This window comes from Clupea harengus, chromosome 11 (assembly GCF_900700415.2).
Source record: "Clupea harengus chromosome 11, Ch_v2.0.2, whole genome shotgun sequence".
Lineage (NCBI taxonomy): Eukaryota > Metazoa > Chordata > Actinopteri > Clupeiformes > Clupeidae > Clupea > Clupea harengus.
The window spans coordinates 1277890-1289700 of NC_045162.1; the positions used below are offsets into that span (position 1 = coordinate 1277890).

Here is an 11811-nt window from a genome sequence, read left to right on the forward strand (position 1 = left end):
CCTGCAGCTGAACGCCACCAAGACCAAGGAGATGGTGGTGGATTTTAGGAGGTCTCAGCCTCCTCTGCTACCAGTCTCCATCGGGGGTGTCAGTGTGGAGGTGGTCAAAACCTAGAAGTACTTAGGAGTTCATCTGGACAGTAAACTGGACTGGTCAGCCAACATAGATGCCATCTATAAGAAGGGTCAGAGCCGGCTCTACTTCCTGAGGAGGCTGAGGTCTTTCAATGTCTGCAACAAACTCCTGCGCATGTTTTACCAGTCTGTTGTTGCCAGTGTCCTTTTTCATGCTGTGGTGTGCTGGGGAGGCAGCATGAAGAAGGGGGATGCAGGGCGACTAGACAGGCTGGTGAGAAGGGCAGGAGCTGTTGTTGGCATGGAACTGGACTGCCTAACATCAGTGGCGGAGAAAAGGACATTGAGTAGGCTGCTGACCATCTTGGACAATGACCACCACCCACTTCACAGTACAGAGGAGCATTTTCAGTGGCAGACTCCTGTCACTGTCATGCTCATCGGACAGGCTGAGAAAGTCCTTTGTCCCCAGGGCCATCCAGCTTTTTAATGCCACACAGAAGGGGAGGGGGAGGGAGATGGACTTCTCTGCATGAGTCTACCTCAGTCTCCCCTCCTCTTCTCAGCTCTTAATTGTTCCATCCCACTGTCCATCTTTTTATCTTTTTACTCTTTTACTGGCTATACTAGCCCATTGCACAGTCTTTACTATTTATATCACTTTGCACTATCCTCACACACACAAGCACAAGTACTCTATCTTTGCACTATCCACACAAGCACATGAACACTATCTCTCTGCACTCTTCGCACTACTTTCCTTGTGGACATCAACACCGACACAATCAATGCACACTGTAATATCTGTATAATATCTGTATACACCCCACTCCCTGTGAACATGTTTTTCCCTATGTGTATTGTTTTTCTACTGTGATTTGTGTATGTATGTTTGTGAGTTAAGTTAAGTGTATAAGCTACTGGATGACCTGAATTTCCTTCGGGATTAATAAAGTATCCATCTATCTATCTATCTATACCTGTAAGAAGATTATGTCTTCAGCAACCATCTGCTTCTCAATGGCTGTTATTGTATCTGAAAGAGTGGACATCTCCTTGCTCATTTCTTCAGTCTTCTCTTTCATAATCAAACTCTTCTGCTCCTCTTCCTCCTTCAGTGCTCTTATTCTGGCCTCCTCTTCATCTTTCAGAAACTGATGAAGCTTCTCAAACTCCTCCTTGACCTGCATCTCTGACTGATGGGCCTGGACCTTGAATAACACACATCAAAGGGACGACAGTCATGCATTTCTTTTCTACCCAAAACAAATATAATTTGTTGATTATTAACATAATAATGTGTATTACTATTAACAGCATGAGCAGTTTATCCAAGGGCTGAACTATCACGTGGTGTAATCATTGCTGTCATTTTTTTAATGATGTTATTAACATAAATATCAGTTTGTGTTCTTGTAATATCTGTATCAAATTGCTCGGTTGAGATGCTTGATGTAACTTCAATTGTAGTTGTAATGAAACTGAATAGCTGCACAATACAAGTTGTTTACGTATCATATCATATAGGTAATATTACACAATGTCAGAAACAGTGTCATGAACTCAATGGTCTATTTCTGAAACAGGTTGTTCTGGTAAATCTCACCTTAATGTGACTGGCTGTTTGGTCACATGTCTGTTTAACTTCTTCAAATTCTTCCAGTTTATCTTGCAAGGACTCCAGTATGGCCTTTAGTTGTTCCTATAATGAACAAATGTTTCATACGTTGAGATTATCTTTACTCATTTTCTGTTGTTGTGGATACTCATTCAGTAACAGCACAGATACAGAAGGCAAGGTATGCCCATTGCATAGTCATAAATGACATTTCCACCTATAAGCAAATAATAGAAACTCACTTTATAATCTAGTGCAGCTTCATCTATGGGAAGGAACTGGTGTCCTGAGTGTTTCCTGGAAGCCTGACACACCAGACATATGGGCTGTTTATCCTCCAGACAGAACAGCTTGAGTCTCTCCCCGTGCAGACTGCAGAGCACTTCAGACCCTCCTGAAGCCCTCTGACTCTTCTCCTTCAGGAAAGACACACATAAGTTCCTCAAAGACAAATTCAGTGGCGGATTGTCCAATGAAGATTGTCTTCTACAAACTGGACACTCTTTAGATATCTTCTCTCTCCAGAACTTCTGAAGGCAGTCTTTGCAGAAGCTGTGACTGCACAAAAGAAGGACGGGATCCTTGAAAATGTCAAAGCAAACAGGACAGGTGAAATCCTCTTCAGGTAGAGAGCTTTTAGATGCCATCCTCCTCGAACAGAAAAAGTCACTTTGCTGGAAACTTTGAGTAACTTTTACTTTCTATTTGTCCGAAATCACCTCAGTAAATCCTGCCTTATTATATATAAGGTAACAATGGCATTTGCTTCTAGATTAAAATAGATCTCCTGACTAAAAGTGTCGAACTGAAGAGGCAGAACAGCTGACATGAAGTGAAATGCTTCGTGGGTCAATTTTCATTTCCTGATTTTTCTTTCGATCAACTTCAGAGACTTCTGATTGGTCTAAACTGCTTTCATGTCTCTCCCCTTATTTACATATGGAAAGCATTGAACTGGAAAAACCAGATTGGACTCTGGTGAGTGCTTAGTGAAGCAGTGTGGAAGTATCTAATTATCTAGTCAAATATGGTTAATGTGATGTTTCTCCACAAAGATGTGTTGTTATAATGGAGTTAGAGACCGGTCAAAACCTGTTATTCACTACAAGCACATTGTTTTTTGGTGCTTTGCCACATCAATCAGAACCGAAACTCTCTTTAGTTAGCACCTGTTTTAGTTTGGCTTTTATCAAAGAGAAGTTATTTAAATTGAAAAGTAAAATCAAATAATTTCAAATCATAATATTTTTTATTAATTTCAATATATACCTATGTACCTGCATTGAGCGAAACCTTGTACCACAAGCAATGCACCGCCATGATAATACATTTTTTTTAAATAATGATTGAATGGCGGTACTAATGTACATGTTTATGTCCAAGTTAGCATGGGTGTGTTGTGTATGATTAAATGAACTCTGAACTCACAGGTCTCTCCCTTTACTGAGCCGTGGTAAACACAGAACTGGAATCAACTGGACTGGAGTGATTAGTGATGACCTAATCAGTGCAGCATCAGAGTGTGTGAGTCTGTCTCTGGTTCCTCACATGTGGACAATCAGGTTCTTGTTCATGAAGAATAAAAGAAAATCACCTGCTGCACAGCATGTGATTAATAACAACAGTTATGGTGGTGATTCATGAACCATTCAAAGGTTTTTACCAACTCATGATATTCACAGAGGATCCTTATTACAGTCATCTTTATATTTCTAAATATGTGGATAGAAGGAAGGTTTTCCATGTTGGTTATATTTAAAAATCTCAAACAAATCTAGATTGATCTACTTAAAAATCTTAACTAAATCTAGATAAACATATTCCCACCATGTAAGAAAATAAACAGTTGTTGTTCAGTGCTTAGACTTGAAAATGAAATTGAATTTGCGGTATTTCATGTGTTGTACTGCATTGCAAAGTATTGCAGAATATGTCACAAATGATTATCATACAATATCAGACAAACAATTGAGGCATACTCAAGTTTAACCTCATAATCAACAGCAGCAAATACCACTTAATTCTACTTAACAGCCTCATGTTCACAGAGGATACATATTTTATATTGGAAAAACACAGATTTAAATATAGACCAATGAATTGTGTTGATGTATTGTTTTTTTACTCAATGGCAGGGGCGGCTTGTCCATAAGGGCGATTGGGGTGACGCACTGCCTAGGAAAAAAAAAAAAAAAAAAAAAAACTCCTGATGTATTTTTCTGCCGGATTCTACCACTAGACCGTCTGATCTGCCTCTGTATGTCATTGTCAAATCAGGTAACAGTCATTCAGTCAGCCTAAAGTCGTGCTTCAAATGGCCCCGCCCCTTCTGGGGCGATTTGGGGCGAAATGAAAATCGCATATTCTGTCAAGATGGCTGCTGTCCAGTGCAACCATAGACATGTTTATATGTCTATGAGTGCAACAACTCGATTCGCTCTTTGACAGAAACTCCTTTTTAGTCGGCGTACTAATGAAGATACATTGACAACAAAACAATTAGGACTTCCTAGACCAAATGTATCCATTCAACAGGTTTCTACAAAGGGAGGGAAATCCTACATCCAAGAATCAGAACGAAAGAAAGTCGCGGTCGTGAAGTGGCTAACGCGGTCTGTATTTCTATATACCACTGTCACTTTTCATAGGTTTCACAGTGTGTTTCACAGTTCGCTTCTTGCACTAACACTGAATTATTTTTTATGTGATGACTTATTTTGCTTTTGTAAGCCAATACTTTCAAGATCAGTCAATAAATATTGTTGGTTTTGACTTATTGTTAAAAAGGGCTGTCTCACCAGTTGCCTCCAGCTGTGTACCCCCGCTGTGCAGGCCACTCACGGGACCTGGGGTCCAGGCAGAGGTCAGCCTATCAGTTGATCCCAGGAGTCCGTGGGGCTCGTGCACAGTGGAATTTCACTGACCAGATGGTTAACCCCATGCTGGGTTTCTCAGAGCTAGCCTGGACTTGTTCTCACTCCCCCTCTGCACTATATAAGGCCGACCCTCCTCTGGCCAAGGTGTGGGTCAAGTAAGCAGAGTTGGAGAGGAGCTTCAAGCAGTTCATCAGGTCAATTCACATTCAGAGACATTCGCGATCATTCTTGCCGTGCGTCATTGAGAATGTGAGTGTTTGTGATATGTGTCGTGTATAATTTGTATTTCACTTGTTACTGTCACTTCAATCAGTAACTGTTATTACGGGATAAATGGAATGTTCACCGTTACGCGGCACGGTGTGAAAGGAACATATCCGTAGTTAATCATAGCCGTAATATTCATAGTGTATATACTGTTTCATTCTTGTCGTATTTGATTGTTAACATTTGTATATATTTGTTATATATTATTTCCATAGAAACCACGGATTCATGTGTGTTAGAAGTCCTTTACACGGATAATTCTTCCATTCATTTCACCGTTCAAACCACGGTTCAATCACGGTCATTCAAGGAGTCAAGTGTGGATATGAGTCCTTTACACGGATAATCATATTCACAGTTCATTATCATTCAATTCAAGTCTCGAGTGTGTGTGTGGAAATAAATCAATCATCATTGGAACATTGGCTTCCGTTCTTGTTCTAACCGGACAGACCTGTGGCGATTGTCACCTATTTCATTTACCAGTAATACAGTTATTTTGGGTTTACTCATTCAAATATCACCCTATTTTATATGTTATGATACCCCTTCTTTATCTTGTTACTGGACATATTATGTGTCCTGTTAAGCTATGTTACATCATACAACATTTGAGACACGTGGATAATGAAAAAGTGGGATAATTTAATGTGGAGCCACATCATGTTTGCTTATGAAGCCTCCTGGATGCAACTTTCTTCCATAGCTTTCCACCTGTAACTTGCTACTCTAGCTATGTAGCAAGAGGGGACATATTACTGTTGTGTGCTGCCAATAGTGGACAAAAAGGTATTGCTGTATGAGTTAATCAGCTAACTTAATGTACCTACTGAATGGGTCGCCTTAATCATTATCAAAAAAAATCGCCCCCCCCCTGAGAATTTTTCCAGGAGCCGCCACTGCTCAATGGAACACTTAAGATTTTGGAGTTAGTTTCAACATAGACTGCGTTGTTCAATGGTCACCGAGGGCTTCAGGGGTAAAATACTCAGTGGTGAAAAGGGGCTGTAGAAGAAGGGAAGGACTTTTTCAGTGAATGTGTGTTTGAAAGTGTGTAAGTGTCTATTTTGTAGAGGATCAGAGAATGACAGCTGTCCTTTATCCAAATCCAGATGCACTCTGAGTGTGTGGAGGTTCTGTTCCAATTCATGCACAGGTCCACTAAAATGTAATCCATGTTCATCATTCCCCACATGAAACCACCCTACATTCCTCACACCCCACACTCTCTCCCATGTGAAGGTGCCCCCCTCCTTCTGGTTGGACTCTGTGGTCACACCCACACACCACCATTTACTGTGTCCAACTTCAACATCCCAGTAGTGTGACCCTGAGTTGAAGCCCTCAGAGCCCAGGACACAGGCATTTTCATCAAATCTTTCTGGATTATCGGGGAGTGTCTGTCTATATGTCTGTTCAAAGCTGGTCAGATCCTCTGAAATGATGAGCGATGTGTGTGCAGTGTTTGGGTCCAACACTACAGGAGCTGAACAGAGAGATGAGGAGAGGGTGAGCAAATGGACTCAGGTGTATGACTTCTTTTACTGTTGGATGGTTGGGTACTTACTAGCTTTAACATTGTTTTTTAAGTTGATGTTATGCTCTGTGTGTGTGTGTGTGTGTGTGTGTGTGTGTGTGTATGTGTATATGTGTGTGTGTATATATGTGTGTGTGTGTGTGTGTGTGTCGTAGGTGACATAGAACTCACTGAACTGAACTATGTCCTTCATCTTCTCCCAGACTCTGAACCTCAGGTTGCCCAGGTGCTTTACCACATCAATCAGAGCTCCTGAAACTCTCTGTGGTTTTTGCAGTGTGCACGTAGAACTAGGAAAACAGACTGGAGTTAGCACTAGTTTTAGTATGGGTTCAAACATAAAAAAGAGAAAATTTAAATCTCTCACCTTTCTATGGTAGCCTTGAAGTTCTGGAAAACAGCACACAGCAGAGATTTCAGTTCAGTTCATTTCAATATTCTGTGTCTGTCTTGAGGGTTTACTTCTTGATCACACAATGGACAGTAATGATGAATTATATAACAAAATATTTTTTAAATAGATAACAATAATTGAAAATATTCATTAAATATCATAAACATCTCACCATTGTTTTTACAACTGAACTGAAACCACATGTCCATACCTGTAAGAAGATTAAGTCTTCAGCAACCATCTGCTTCTTAATGGCTGTTATTGTATCTGAAAGAGTGGACATCTCCTTGCTCATCTCTTCAGTCTTCTCTTTCATAATCAAACTCTTCTGCTCCTCTTCCTCCTTCAGTGCTCTTATTCTAGCCTCCTCTTCCCCTTTCAGAAACTGATGAAGATTCTCAAACTCCTCCTTGATCTGCTTCTCTGACTGATGGGCCTGGACCTTGAATAGCACACATCAAAGGGACGACAGTCAAAAATCAAAAATCTTACCCAAAACAAATATTATTTATCGAATATAAATATTGTCTAAGTAATCATGTGTATTACTGTTGACAGCGTGAGCAGTTTGTCCATTGGCTGAACCATCATGTGGTGAAATCATTGTTCTAATTTTCTTAATGATATTATTAATATAAATATCAGTTTGTGTACTTGTAATATCTTAATCAAATTGCTCGGTTGAGATGCTTGATGTAATTTCAATTGTAGTTGTAATGAAACTGAATAGCTGCACAATACAAGTTGTTTACGTATCATATCATATAGGTAATATTACACAATGTCAGAAACAGTGTCATGAACTCAATGGTCTCTTTCTGAAACTGGTTGTTCTGGTAAATCTTACCTTAACGTGACTGGCTGTTTGGTCACATGTTTCTTTAACTTGTTTAAATTCTTTCAGTTTCTCTTGCAAGGGCTTCAGTACAGCATTGAGTTGTTCCTATAATGAACAAATACATTACACACTATGATTATCTATACTCATTTGCTGTTGTTGTGGATACTCATTCAGTAACAGTATAGATACAGAAGGCAAAGTATGCCCATTGCTTAGTCATAAATAACATTTCCACCTATAAGCAAATAATAGAAACTCACTTTATAATCCAGTGCAGCTTCATCTATGGGAAGGAACTGGTGTCCTGAGTGTTTCCTGGAAGCCTGACACACCACACATACGGGCTGTTTATCCTCCAGACAGAACAGCTTGAGTCTCTCACCGTGCAGACTGCAGAGCACTTCAGACCCTCCTGAAGCCCTCTGACTCTTCTCCTTCAGGAAAGACTCACATAAGTTCTTCAAAGACAAATTCAGTGGTGGATTGTCCATTGAAGATTTTCTTCTACAAACTGGACACTTTAGATTTCTTCTCTCTCCAGAACTTCTGAAGGCAGTCTTTGCAGAAGCTGTGACTGCACAAAAGAATTACGGGTTCCTTGAAAATATCAAAGCAAACAGGACAGGTGAAATCCTCTTCAGGTAGAGAGCTTTTAGATGCCATCCTCCTTGAACAGAAACACTTGGCTGGAAACTTTGAGTTTGTACACTTAACTTTCACTCTCTGTTTGTCAGAAATCACCTCAGTAAATCCTGCCTTATTATATATAAGGTAACAATGGCATTTGCTTCTAGATTAAAATAGATCTCCTGACTAAAAGTGTCGAACTGAAGAGGCAGAACAGCTGACATGAAGTGAAATGCTTCGTGGGTCAATTTTCATTTCCTGATTTTTCCTTCGATCAGCTTCAGAGACTTCTGATTGGTCAGAGCTGCTTTTATTTCTCTCCCCTTATCTACCCACGGTATGTATAGAACTGGAAGAAGTGGACTGGACTCTGGTGAGCTCGTAGCAGTGTAGAAGTATCTTATTACCTAGTCAAACATGACCAATGCTTTGTTGCTTCACGAAGATGGAAGAATCAGTTGTATTGCTGGAGTTAGAAACATAGAGACATTGTGTTCTTTTTCATAAACCATTTACATGTCATCATCAGTCAAAACCGAATATTTTCTGCAAGCACATTGTGATAATGTTTGTTATTATACAGCCCCTCAGAATGCTTCATGTATTTTATTGCTAATGACCGCTGCCATAGGCAACGGGTTTTGTGCTTCTTATTCGCATCTTTCATATTATTCTGCAAGTAGTCCGTCCACTTATCTAATCTCTTATAGACCTGGCATGGTACGTCACAGAACGTGTTGTGTCCTCATTTGCATACGGAACGTTTCATTCCGCTACTTTATTGATCAGAACCTATTTGGTGGCTGCTTATTTGCGAGTGTCTGACAAAGGACCCCGTGAAGTTATAGTCCATGGGCCAGACCACATATTTGTACCATCTGAGGAGGCAAAACTTACCTTTACTAAGTTGTTTGTAGGACTGATATAAGTCTACTAATATATGATAACCCTTGCACAAAAGCAGCTTTTCATATTTTTGGGCTATATTACCGTTTTCACTGATCAGCGCTTTAGCAAAGTTTCCCCAAATCGCACAATGTGCTAATAGTGAGGCAGATAACCTGAACAATTGAGCATTTTGTGATAAAAGCGTGAAATTTGGTACACATATAGCCAAAGACAGTCTGAAAAAATCGGGCCATCTAATGTAGAGATATTGCAGTGCCATGGAAAAGGTCCCTAGCTGTGGTAGAACTCGGAATATGGTCAATGAACACCTGACTGTGCAACTGTGGAGGGCATACCACTTTTGATGATGCTTGCAGATGTTGTTCCCCATCTGAGTTGACAGTAGAAGTCAGTTCCTTTTTTTATGCATGCAGCATCAGCCCTACATATAAAGGAACTGGTATCTCCTGTGTAGTACTGTGTCTGACAAATCCTGTGCCTGGTCCCTGTTTGTGCTTGACACTGTTGAATTTAATAATCTGAGCAATTGCCAGTGCTCAGATTGGGAACAACATCTGCAAGCATCATCAAAGGTGATATGACCTTTGATAGGTGAAAATTCACCCTAGTTACCTCAGGACTCCGGAGCTGCATATAAGTACATTTATTAGACAAACAACAATTGCAATCGGGCTCACTCCCAGCACAAGGCTGAAAGTGAAGCAATATTAAACACATTGCACAAGGTTTATGTAGACAGAAGTTGAGCGTTCAGCAGGGATAACCACGTGGTGCATTTCTGACGTCCGAGGCAAGGATGGAAGTTTTACAAAGTCGGAAGAAGCACAGTTCGACCCTTCTTATCACCTCTGGTCTAAACATGCTCTTGTACATATGCAGACTAAGTGGCACTGTCATGGCAAAAAGTGACCGGGTGCCAAAAAGAGCCCGGGTGATGTAATATTGGCTTTCGAACGACTCTTGAGTGACAGTTGCTATAAGTTACACATATGCAGAAACACAGAAAAGCCATGATCCTGCTTACATAAGTACATGATTCATATAAGGTAATTAATAATACAAGGCACTTGATTATTATATTTTTAAGTCATTAACAGTGTTTGGAAATTATCTCCATCAGTGAGATCGCAATGCTGAGTCAACCCGAGCCCGACCAGAGGTCCTCCGTCTTCCTCGTTTTGTGAGGAGGTTGAGGCCAGGGAATTTCCCTGGGGTGATCAGTCCCCTACTGGTTCCGGGTCAAGTCATCTCAGTAATGCGAAATCAGTCCTTTAATTGCATAAATTATTATTATAATTATCTGTGCTTTACTCGTTCCCACAGAAAAATAACACAGGAGTATCTCTTTTTTTTTTTTTCTATGTTGTTTTTGGTCCACTATGAGAATATATATATATTTTTTATACATTTCTTTATTGAAACAATCACATCACATAGCATAGATGTTTTTTTTTTTAAACAGACATACAGATATACAAGAAAGAAAGAAACATATACAAAACTTAAAAACCCACCCACGCTCCCATCCCAAGTTGGTCCACCTTTCTCTATCAATGTATCGAATCAATCAAAGTATCTGTATGCAACAGTACAACTGGTACTGGCACTTTAATTCTAAGTAGTAGGAGTCGTAGCTACATTATCAAAATATGAGAGGAGAGGCTGCCATGTAATGTAGAATTTCCCAGTCGACCCTCTAAGTGAGAATTTGATCTTTTCCAGCTTAAAGAATGACATAAGATCAGTCTCCCAAGACTTATCTGCTGGGGGTTTGGGTGACTTCCAGTGTAGAAGGATACATCTGTGGGCAATCAGAGAGGCAAATGCTAAAACATTGAATTTCTGTTTACTAAATTGAGAGTGGTTCAGGGGCACTCCAAATATGGCAATAAATGGACAAGGAGTGATATCTGTGTCTAGAGCCTCAGATATAATCTTTAAGAAGTTCTTCCAGAATCCTGTTAGCTTTGAGCACGACCAGAATGTATGGGCTAGGTCAGAGGGGACAAAGGCACATCTATTACAGGCATCGCTCGTGCCAGGGAAAAACTTTGCTAATTTGGCTTTGCTTGAAATGCATTCTGTGCAATACTTTATACTGTATTAAGTTAAGACGGGCGCAGGATGAAGAGTATTTCACTTGTAATTCGGCCCTCTCCCACCAGGAAACTTGAAATTGGACTCCTAGCTCATTTTCCCACTGCTGTTTCACTTTGAGCAGCGGCGAGGGGTTGGATTGAAGGATATTTGTGTATAACTTAGACACCATCCTTGTCAGGCTTTCAGGTCTGTCAAGAATCTTTGGTAAGTCTGCAGGCAGAGATGGGAATGTGCTGCAATTATCTTTGACAAAACTGCGAACCTGGAGGTAGCAGAAGAAGTTGCCTTGGTGTAGGTCATGCTCATGCGACGAACTTTTAAAGTGGACAAATATCCCATTTAAAAACAGATCTCGGAATGATGTGATACCTTTCTCCTTCCAAAGTGTAAATGTAGAGTCAAGTTTGGAAGGTAAAAAATTATGATTATTGCATAATGGACCAAGGAGGATGAAAAAGTGTTTGCAGAACTGTGTCCATACTTTCAAGGTTGACAAGATTACAGGGTTTGAAGTATAGTTTGTGGCTGAGAATGGTAAAGGGGAGCATGTTAGAGCTACAAGTGAGG

At 40.2% G+C, this 11811-nt stretch overlaps 1 protein-coding gene and 1 pseudogene across 1 annotated transcript in view; both read right to left on the minus strand.

Annotated features, from left to right (window-relative positions):
• Positions 1 to 2427, minus strand: part of LOC116222491 (E3 ubiquitin-protein ligase TRIM35-like) — a 14338-nt gene extending 11911 nt beyond the window's left edge. Inside the window, exons 1-3 of the mRNA XM_031576853.2 lie at positions 1936 to 2427; positions 1682 to 1777; positions 1056 to 1286 (exon numbers count right to left, since the gene is read on the minus strand). Coding sequence (XP_031432713.1) covers positions 1056 to 1286; positions 1682 to 1777; positions 1936 to 2340 — 732 coding nt within the window. The 5' untranslated portion in view covers positions 2341 to 2427. The remainder of the gene's footprint in view (positions 1 to 1055; positions 1287 to 1681; positions 1778 to 1935) is intronic.
• A 3344-nt stretch (positions 2428 to 5771) lies between these two features.
• LOC105891272 lies at positions 5772 to 8538 on the minus strand (annotated as a pseudogene).
• Between the last annotated feature and the right edge of the window lie 3273 nt (positions 8539 to 11811).